Source organism: Penicillium concentricum (assembly GCF_028827145.1).
Source record: "Penicillium concentricum strain IBT 3081 chromosome Unknown utg000001l_segment0_segment0, whole genome shotgun sequence".
In the NCBI taxonomy this organism is placed as follows: domain Eukaryota; kingdom Fungi; phylum Ascomycota; class Eurotiomycetes; order Eurotiales; family Aspergillaceae; genus Penicillium; species Penicillium concentricum.
In genome coordinates this window covers 5,249,945-5,259,918 of record NW_026622754.1, presented here as the reverse complement: position 1 = coordinate 5,259,918, position 9,974 = coordinate 5,249,945, and the positions used below count along the sequence as shown (strand labels likewise).

Sequence of the window (9,974 nt, the reverse complement as noted above, 5' to 3'; positions counted from 1 at the left end):
CTCTTGACATTCTTTCTTCTCTTCATTCTCTTGCACTCTACACTACTCTATCATTATTTGACGTGCACGCATATCACCCCCATTAATCCAGCTGCACACCAAACACATCACTTCGAGCCGCTTTTTCACTGCTTGCACCATGCATGACAACGTTCTGATTGGGGTTATTCTGGTGGTAGCGTTCGTCACCCCAGTCTTTGCGTGGTTCTTCTACCTTTGGTATCGATCACATATCACCCAAATGCACCAAGAAAGCCAAATCTACGACAGAAGAAACCGGGATCGCGCCCACGCCAACTATGAGCCCGCGAATGGAGCCCCGAACCCCGTAACTGGACCCTACTTTACTCCTCGCGGGTGGGTTCGCCCAAAGACCCGAGGATCATCCCATGTCCTGCGTCCGCCACAGTATGTTCACCCTCGGCAGCCGATATTTACCGGTATCCCGCATTCTGACCAACATTTCCAAGGACCGAACCGAGCGAACACCCATAGTCCTCAGACGGTGAACCAGCAGCCGAACCCATTATCCAAACGGCAGCAAAGGAAAAGACGAGCGCTACAAAATAAACAAAGGCAGCAAGAGCAACAGCAAAGAGGGCAGCAGCAAAGTCAGATTGACCAGGGGGGCAAACAGAATCGAAAAAACCAACGGAAACAGAAGAACAAGAACCAAGGCCAGAACCAGCAGAAGTCCCCCATTCACCAGTCTCCCAAAGCCCAATCTCCCAAATTTCAGGGCCAAGACGAGCAAAATAATCAGTGGGGAAATACAGTAGGACAACATGAACAAACGACCAACCATGACGGTAGAAGTGGCTGGGGAAATGATCGAAACTCATGCGATAGTCAACGCAATACTGGGTGGAACGATAACAACAACCACTGGAGCAGCAATTCCAACAATGAGCGAGGAGGGCAGAGAAATAGTGTATCACATTCCCCAAGACGAAACTCACGAGACAATCAGAACAATCCCCCAGATCGAGCGTCAAGAAACGAAGTGGAATCCCGTGGCTGGGGTCAGAGTGACGATGGTGCACAGCAAAACAGCCATCCACGGAGCAACCATTCCAAAGAAGATCATCATGACCGCAACGATGGATGGGGAGATAATGATACAAAAAGTTACAAGAAAAGCAAAGATTACCGCTATGCATCGCTGGAGGGAACGTCAAGAGGAAGATCAAGCCCCAACCGTGACTGGGGACACAATGACCATGGGGAGCAGGGAAACAGCTGCAACAGGTCCAACTCCTGGGGACACGCAGAAGAACAACATGGCGGTGGCAATGAATCCTGGAGCCAGGATGGCAATATGCATCGGGACCCAAAGGAGAAAAAGGAGCGCTGGCAGATTGAATTGGAAGAGAATGAGAAGAGGCGCCGCAGCCTAAGCCCCCCAGGAGGCTCAGATGCAGGATGGGACAAGTGTAGTCGGGCTTCAGGCTGGAAAAAGACACAGAAATGGTGAAGTCAAAGTCTTTTCCGCGTAGATTGGGGAGTTTTTCAGGTATGGACTTTTGCGTTCATCCATGATACATGTGTAGTCGATATTTTTTTTTATAACATGTTTTGTACTTCCGAACAATCTGTATTTTATAGAACTAAAGATTTCTATAAATTTTGTTCTTCTAGGCCGAAGATTATTGCACTCATGGATAGGCCATGAAAGAATTAAATGAGCTGTCCCATGTTAACAAAGAGAATCACTATAGATGTAACTAATACTTGGAGTTATCGAGTCCAAAGTGAGAACACTCGAACAAAGAACCCCTCGGTCTTTATATTTTTGGCATCGCCCGCTTCTCTCTTATTTCCTTCCAACTTGCGGTTCTGTATATTTTCCATGGAGACTAACTCAGACATCAACTTTGATATAAACGATTTTAAGCATGATCCTCTTCTTTTGACACAGGAAGGGATTCACAGGTATTGTCCTGGCGGTCTTCACCCGGTCAGTCTCGGGGATAGATTCCAGAATGGTCGATACACAGTGCACCATAAGCTGGGCTTTGGTGATTCTGCGACAGTGTGGCTTGCAAAGGACACAGGGTATTATAATACTTCGGCTTCTAAAACTACACATAGCAACTAACATACTCAAGTCGCAATGGACATGTTCCTAAATACCAATGGATCGCTTTGAAGATATTGGCCGCGCACATCAAGGAGCGGACGGAGATTCGAAATCTGCAATATTTGATGGACAAATCAGAAGGGGTGCTGTTCACAAGATGTATCGTCAAGTTGCTTGACAGCTTTGTGCTCGTGGGTCCGAATGGGATACATCAGTGTTTGGTGCTTGATCTTGTTGGCCCTTCGTTCGAATCGATCCAACAATCTTATATTGACTTCAACAACCACGCCCATCGTGCCGCGTTCGATAATGCTGAGTTCAACAACTTTACTCATTGTTCTCATATCGAATTTCCTCGTATATTTGAAGTTACTAAGCGGCTTTTCATGGCTTTGAGATTCATGCACGGCTTGGGAATGTGCCACGGAGGTGAGTTTCCTGTTTTCTAAGGCGAATGGTCCTAACTATAATAAACGGTTGAGTTGCATTGGCGTAATACTTACATGCTAGTAGGTATAAATGGAGCAAATATTGCGTTCACCTTTCGCAACAGCCTCCGGAATGCCACCGAAAAAGAAGTCTTTGGTGCTATGGGATCACCACACGTTTTCCCACTGGAGCGCTGGGACGGGGTGCCTCTGAGTAAAGGGCTTCCAAAAGATATAGTGCAAAGTGCTCAGTGGAATGGATATCTCGACGCAGATGAATATGACATTCGTCTGATTGGCTTCGGAAAGAGTTTCGTCCGCGGAGAGGAGCCAGATAAACTCAAGCAACCAGTCCATCAGCGATCTCCCGAGATCATCATGGGGGACAAGCTTGACTGTCGACTTGATCTGTGGCACACGGGGTGTTTCGTAAGTGTCCATCAATGGCTGGAGCTCGTCGATGTGACATATACTGAACGATACATGGCAGATATATCAGCTCCTGATGTATGAGCCCGCATTCCCCGGCTTGTCCGACGATTATGAATACATAAGGAACATTGTTGGGTTTGTGGAGGACTTACCAGTCGAGTGGGAGGCAAAGCTGGAGGAACTTCGATTGATTTCTGACCAGAATTCTGCACTGGGAAAAGCCCTGGACACAGACAAAGAAAGGACAAAGGTACTAGAAGCTACAGAGACAGAGACCACTGTGCCAGACACTCTAGCACCAGCCGAAGATAGTCCAGCAGCGGAAGTTTCCCTAGCCAAAGACGGCACATCAAGCGAAGCCCAGCATACCAGCACTACTTCACCGCAAAGAAGACTTACAACGTTAGCGTCAGCACGACCTCTAAAGGAAGTTTTCGAAAAGAAAGCCAACAATCCGATGTTGGCTCCCTTGTTGCCGATAATTGAAGGGTTCCTAAGATTTCGACCATCTGATCGCTTGTCACTCCTTGCGGCAACAGAGTTAGCAGAGTCAGCGTCATTGCTAGCGCTAGACAAGTACATCCCCCTAGTAGTTAATGCAACAGAGGGCGAACAAGAGCTTCCAAGCAGCGATGTGCCAGCGCGTCTTGAGCTGACTGGGGCACAGGAGGCCCATCGACAGCCACGACTTGAGGCCCCAGTGGGTGCTTTAAACGTGTCGGGAAACCGTGAACAGCAATCACGGCCGGCACAGGATGAAGTTGCAAATTCACGGGATGAGGACGGCCCCCAACCGCAAGACCTTTCAGGCATGTCCCAAAGTCCTGTACAGGTACAACAAGAGACCCCAGTAGGAACGCCCGAGCCGCTTCTCAGTCCTGAACCGCAACAGCCACCGGAGTCGGAACGGTACCAGAGCACCGAGAACGCCCAATTGGAGACGCAAATCGGGATATCCGATCCGCTGCTCAGTCATGAACCGCAGCAGGAAGAGGGGTCGGAAGTTTGTCAAAACGTCGAAAACCCCTCATTGGAGGCGCAAACAGCGACCTTGGACCTACCAAGTGAGCATCATGACCATCAGCGAGTTTCGCCTGAAATCTCTAAAGACATTGAGCAAGATCAGCTGGAGGCAATGGATGGGACACCAGACCAGTTCCACGGACAGGGAGAACAGCAGCCGGGCGTGTCCGATGTTTGTAAAAGTGCCGACAAAGCCCGGTCAGAGCTGCAAGCAGTGACATCGGACCTGCTGAGCGATCATCATGAACCCCAGCCAGCCTCGCCAGAAATCTCTAAGAACCCCGGACAAGATCAACTGATAGTGGATGGAGCACCAGACTTACTCGACAGTCAGAGTGAACAGCAATCAGAAATGTCAGAGACTCCCGAAAGTTCCAATCAGCCACAGCTAGAGCATGCGGAGGATTCAGCAGCATCCTCGGACGACGGTGGAGAACGGACACCCGGAAACCGGAAGAGACTCCGTTCACGTATAGGAGGGCTGTTGAATCAGAGCTGGAGGCCATGGAAGAGCCGTCGGAAGTCTTAGAATCCCGGGATTATTTTATGCAGCAACATATGAAGGTAGCGGGAACAACTGAGCAGAATCGTATGAGGAAATGGAAACATGACGTCTCGATTGATGATTACGGGCTGGATGATGATATTTTTGTTTTTATATATGTACTTTGTTTTTAGATTGGAACGGCGCATGTCAATTAACTCTTGTTCGTTTGATTTACATCCATCTCCAGTATTGAAGAGAAATATAGAATGACCTACGCAGGGAATTTCCTAGACCGAGAGCCTCGTAGAAACATTATGTATGTATTGGCGAGGTAAATCACTATTCACAAACACATATGATCAAATACACCAAAAGCAAATATATGGATACCAGGACCTGTACGCCAAAGAATGCAGACGAGGAACTCTCAGCAGAACGGGTAACGTGTAAAAGCAATGGGGTCGCGTGAGGCGTATGAAAACAGGTCTGTCAACGCGCAAAAGACGATGACGCGACTGTGTCAAGTATGTTGGCAAACAAGAACGCAGAAATGTGCAGAATCCGAGATCCATTCTCGAAAGAAAAGGGGTGAGTTGAAGGCAGATGCAAAATGCGTGGAGTATGGTCGCAGATTATTTCGGGGGCCTATAGTGGTGGAGCGGAAAGTCGAGGGCAGATGGAGAAATAAATGACGTGCGAAGGTGAGATCATCCCTGAGCGACGGGCCATCCATCAACATATTTGAGAGGATTGAATCCAAGGAAAGCGTCCTGTGGTTTCATATGTTAGATCAGATCTTGATGACGTTCATGTGCATGGTGCAAGGGATAACGAAGGAGGATCGACAGGGGTGCATAAACCACGACAATCGTGGCCCACAAGTCTAGCAATAGCTTAGTGTGAGCTTACCTGGAATGCAATGCCAACGGACGTGTTCACTGTGATGAGATCAGTATTGAGTTCAAAGATGATCCTTGGGTTTAGGGGTAGACACACAGTAGTGGTAGTAAAGCACATCGGTATCGCCATCACGGATCACAGCTTGCCCGCCTGGGGCATAGGTATCTCCGTTCGAGCCATAGACAAGTTCGCCGCCGCCTTTGACAAGATCCGTACCGGCCTTGTCTGTGAAAGGGCCACGGGGGCTGTGGGAGCGTCCAACACGTATGGAATATCTGAAGGATGTAAGTATAGAGCAACAAGTCACTAGATTATCAAGACTTACTCTTGACCAGTGGGTGGCAGATTATCTTTCTTGAGATTGCAGCAGAAACCATGGCTAAACCAGAGATAGTACCATCCATCATTGTAGGAGATGAAGGCGCCCTCAATGGGATGGGGACCGCTCGGATCACCACAAATGTTGTTGGCCATGCGATTTGGTGAGCCGAGCGATTCAGGCTCCCAGGCCAGTTGACGTTCATCGGGCTCGGTAGTGCTAGCTGGAGAGAGGAGGTCCTTGCTCAGTGGAATTTGGAAAATGCCATTCCAATAGCTTCCAAAAGTCAAATATGCATCTCCATCGGGAGTGACCAACGTGCTAGGGTCAATTGCATTTGACACCGTGTAAGGATAGATCTCCGATCCATTGCCCGTGCCCGTCTCGATGACAGTGCCGTGGTCATACCAGTGGCCTGGTCCGGGAGAGTTAGATGTGGCCACTCCAACAGCACTGTCACGGCAGCCAGCCTTGCTAACACTGTAATAGCAATAGTATGTGCCGTCGACGGTGATAACGGTCGGGGCCCAGGGAGCGGCACGATCACCCTTCGGGATCACACTCTTGGCATCCAGAACACTGCCAACACGTTTCCACGGACCGGCCATACTAGGCGCAGTGTGGATGAGAATGTGTTCACCGACATGATAAAGATAATATTCATCGCCCACACGCAGGATAGTGGGATCATGTGTATGTTGCTGTGTCTGACGAGGAGGAGGAAAGCGACTTATAGCCTGGTCATTTCCCAGATCTTGCAACTTTTGGCCATGTTCAAAGGTCTGGTCTCTCCGATTGATATTAACGCCAAGGCCGACGGATAAGAAGCATACTAAGGCGAGGAAAGGAAGCATCTTGATCCAGCGTCGTGGGAATTGGTTCCAGAAAAGCCGAGAAGACCGATGTTGAAATTCATCGTGATAGCCAGATGGCGATATCGACCGTGATAAGTGACCGGCCCTGACGATCATACTGATGGATCCAGGCACTCATCGTTTTCAATCGAGGCACAGCGTTGCCACCCTGATAGGGTGGAGTTCGTGATGCAGGCAGGACAGGGAGGGAAAGAATTGCGAGACAGTCCACTGATCACTCAATAGAGGTCCACAATTGGACATGCCTGCAAGGTTTCGGAATGCCCAGAGAAGAAGTTAGATCTGTAGAAGATACAGATTCGCCTTGACGCGATGGAAGCGGAAGGATTCACAACAGGATTCGTGGCACAAAAGCCGAATTACTGTCAGTCTAGGCTATTATGCAATTAACCACCGAGGAAGTCACACAATTAACGTCATATGTACAAGTTAATGAAGTTGACAAGCAAGGGAGATGAGGTTGGTTGCAGTGTCGATCTTTCTCTTATCTCATGGGAAGTGGTGGGTCAGCATCCGGAATGTGTCCATCTCCTGTCAAGACGAAAACGGATATATAAACATAGCCCTTTTGGCCTCTTGAGACCTCGAACAATACAGTCCTGTAGGGTTGTAGGGACCAAGGCACATGTAAGACAAAGCCCTTCGGGACTACTACTTTCTATACAGAATTGGCCTAGACTCAGATAATTGAATGTACCAAATTTGCATTTTCAACGACAAGTGAAAAAAAAGTAAAAGATATTCCCCAAACGCCAGCGCCGAGCTCCGGAACATAAAGATGTATGGTCTTCTATCGGGCCACGATCTTGTCCACCTCATCTTTGGCTTCAGTCCATGTCTCCAGATTCTTCCGCGCCCAATCCAAGTGACAACGAGCATATGCAACCTAGAAATTCATCAGTCATGGTTTGAAATCATATTGGGGCACCATGCATACCATGTACCGTCGCAGATCGGCTTCTTTGTCTTTTTGGAAGCGCTTGAGATCATGCAGCACGCCTGCGCTCGCATCTTTGACGTCCTTTTCGGACACTTCTAATGCGTGCTCCAACTAAGAAGATTAGTTTTACAATCTGACAATTCTGCTCCACTATCCACATACCTGGATTAGACTTTCTTTGGTCTTTCCGATCTGGTCTCGACGTGTTCGTTCGGGATCCACATCCGCGAACCCGTGGATGGCATGGCTGATGCGACCGAAGATTTTGTTCGCTACGAAGGTCCCGCTGGATGACTTCCGATGAGCGGACCCTGATACTGAAGGGTCAGATCTCTTGAGTCCTCCAGTCTGCGACCCAGGCGGAGGGCTGGTGGAGTCGTCGTGAGGTCTGAAGCCTGAGTCGGCTGACATGGCCGAGCTATTGCCTGCTTCAGCGGATGAGGTTGACAGAGAACGAGGCTTCGTCCCTCCGGATTGATGGCTGGTGCGGTTGAGATACTGCTCAATGCGCTTGGCTTCGAGTTCACTGCGTTCGAGGGAGTCTAGTAGAGTTTTTTTCTTCGACAACTCATCGCGAGTCATTTCTTGCTGTACCCGCTTAAGCACTCTGTATCGTAGAACTCCTCGAACAACACTAGCAAATTGCGCACTCTCCCGCATAGGTTCCGCAAAACTTGCGCTCAAAGCCGAGGATAGTTCTTCGGTTTCAATATAAGAAGTATCCGCAGCCTGGCCGATCCGCTCAATGGCGGCAGCTACTGTTGGCGACTGCTCCGAGAGAGAAAATCCGTTGTAACGCGCCCCCAGCTCCATGAGGTCGGCTGAGAGCCCAGACAAATGCGAGAGAGTTCGTCGATTAACTTTCTCAATGTTGCCCTGCAAAAGTAGTTCTAGCTCCCGCGTAGACGCTTCAAAATTAATAAAGTAAGGGTCCAGTTCTTCCTCGCTAAGCTTGCGTGACTCGGGAGGGAACCGCCCGAGGAGCTCAGGTCCTGGGAGCGAGGGCGCTTCTGGCTCACTCGGTGATGTGGCAGATGCTGCGTTTCCGCCAACTGTTGTAATCCCACCGCTGGGCTTGAGCTTTGCGGATGTAGACGGAATCGGGAGCCAGCCATGAGCTGGTGTGGGGTTTGCGGGATCAAGAGGTGGCGCTTTGAGGTTATTCTTTGGGACCGATGATGCAGGATGGGAGCTTAAAACCTCACTCTGTGCAAACGTTAGTAAATAAACCCTTGACCAGGAATATCCAGCTAGAACCCACCCAGCTAACGTTGGGATCAAGGAATCTCCACCACACCCCATCTTCGCGGACCTCCTTCATACGCCTGCAGCGGTTGAGAAACACACTAAGCATGCGCTTTCGGAGATCTATAATGGCTGCATCATCTTTGGCCCTGGTAGGCTTGGCTGCATAGTCCGCCATGCTATGCTTCTCGGGAATCGGCGGAATGACCAAGGTGGGATGCAAATTGACAAGGGTTTGTCGCAATGATGCAAACTCAGAATATCGACGGCGCACTTCCAGGTCCTATCAACACTCAGCATTGTACGTTCTCCGGTAGGCACGATTCTCATACCGCAGTCCGAATTGTGTAAACAATAAAGCCCCCGCCGCCTTCATGATTTTTCCCGGCATCTGTGATCAAGATTGGCATCTCTGGGTTTTCGTAAAGGAGCTGCTCAATCCGGCTGTCATAGACGCTCTTCCGAGGGTATTGTTCACTGGCGGCACCATACTCGGCCTCATCCTCGGGATCGCTGAGGTCTTCGGGATGGGTGATGTAATCGGGAGGCTCGCTGTTGGAGTCGCGACTAGATGGAGGGGTTGAGTCATGTTCATAGAGAGCTAGCTGGTGTAAGATACTGATCCAAAGGCAGAAGCATTAGGGTGGGAGCCGAGCGGAGAGCTTACGAGGAGAGAGAGCAGCTGAATGGAGGGAGTCAGATAGGCCAGACTGATGTTGGTCAAAGGCCCCGTAGGGATTATTATCTTCGTCGTTCCACATTATGAAGGTATGGTGATAAGGTCAACTATCACCGGAACCTGAGTTGGAGAAGCTGTGCCTGGGGATCTGCGGGGGGGAAGTCGTGGTGTGGCTGGTGCAAGGCGGTGTTCACGATTACGTCATGAAGAGGCTTGCCCAGGCTATGAATAGAATATGGACAAGATACCTCCAAAGGGCAGTTGAGGAAAACTTCAAAGTGAGTTGATATATGTTTTTTGTCCCACAATACAACGTCTACGATGGGTTTAGCTTGAATCCCAGGTTTCCCGTCGGTCGCAACGTCATCAAAGGGTGATCCCCAAGAGCGGGCGATGTATACATCGATGTAGCCCTAAACCACTACAGTAAGATATTATTCTCATTGGGAGCCAGTCAAGCTTAATATATCCACAAAGCGAGGAAATTACCCACACAAACATTTTGAGATAAACTCCATTTGAGGTAACAAGCTATTAAACAGGCGATGTATGGTTAAGGTTGCATG

The 9,974-nt window shown here is 49.3% G+C and overlaps 4 protein-coding genes across 4 annotated transcripts; 2 read left to right on the top strand and 2 right to left on the bottom strand.

The window, feature by feature from the left end:
• Positions 1–139: 139 nt before the first annotated feature.
• N7517_001999 (uncharacterized protein) lies at positions 140–1,474 on the top strand (the record flags this gene model as incomplete). Its single annotated transcript, XM_056719729.1, has 1 exon — positions 140–1,474. One exon carries the CDS (start codon positions 140–142, stop codon positions 1,472–1,474), a length of 1,335 nt encoding a protein of 444 aa, XP_056583864.1.
• A 375-nt stretch (positions 1,475–1,849) lies between these two features.
• N7517_001998 (uncharacterized protein) lies at positions 1,850–4,492 on the top strand (the record flags this gene model as incomplete). The annotated part of the gene is made up of 4 exons (XM_056719728.1): positions 1,850–2,055; positions 2,109–2,509; positions 2,594–2,937; positions 2,999–4,492. 4 exons carry the CDS (start codon positions 1,850–1,852, stop codon positions 4,490–4,492), a joined length of 2,445 nt encoding a protein of 814 aa, XP_056583863.1.
• Positions 4,493–5,157: 665 nt separating this feature from the next.
• On the bottom strand, positions 5,158–6,640 carry N7517_001997 (putative endo-arabinanase; the record flags this gene model as incomplete). Its single annotated transcript, XM_056719727.1, has 4 exons — positions 5,158–5,220; positions 5,360–5,388; positions 5,447–5,625; positions 5,676–6,640. 4 exons carry the CDS (start codon positions 6,638–6,640, stop codon positions 5,158–5,160), a joined length of 1,236 nt encoding a protein of 411 aa, XP_056583862.1.
• Positions 6,641–7,334: 694 nt separating this feature from the next.
• N7517_001996 (PX and BAR domain-containing protein) lies at positions 7,335–9,490 on the bottom strand (the record flags this gene model as incomplete). Its single annotated transcript, XM_056719726.1, has 6 exons — positions 7,335–7,430; positions 7,482–7,595; positions 7,647–8,690; positions 8,746–9,012; positions 9,062–9,330; positions 9,397–9,490. 6 exons carry the CDS (start codon positions 9,488–9,490, stop codon positions 7,335–7,337), a joined length of 1,884 nt encoding a protein of 627 aa, XP_056583861.1.
• Positions 9,491–9,974: the final 484 nt, after the last annotated feature.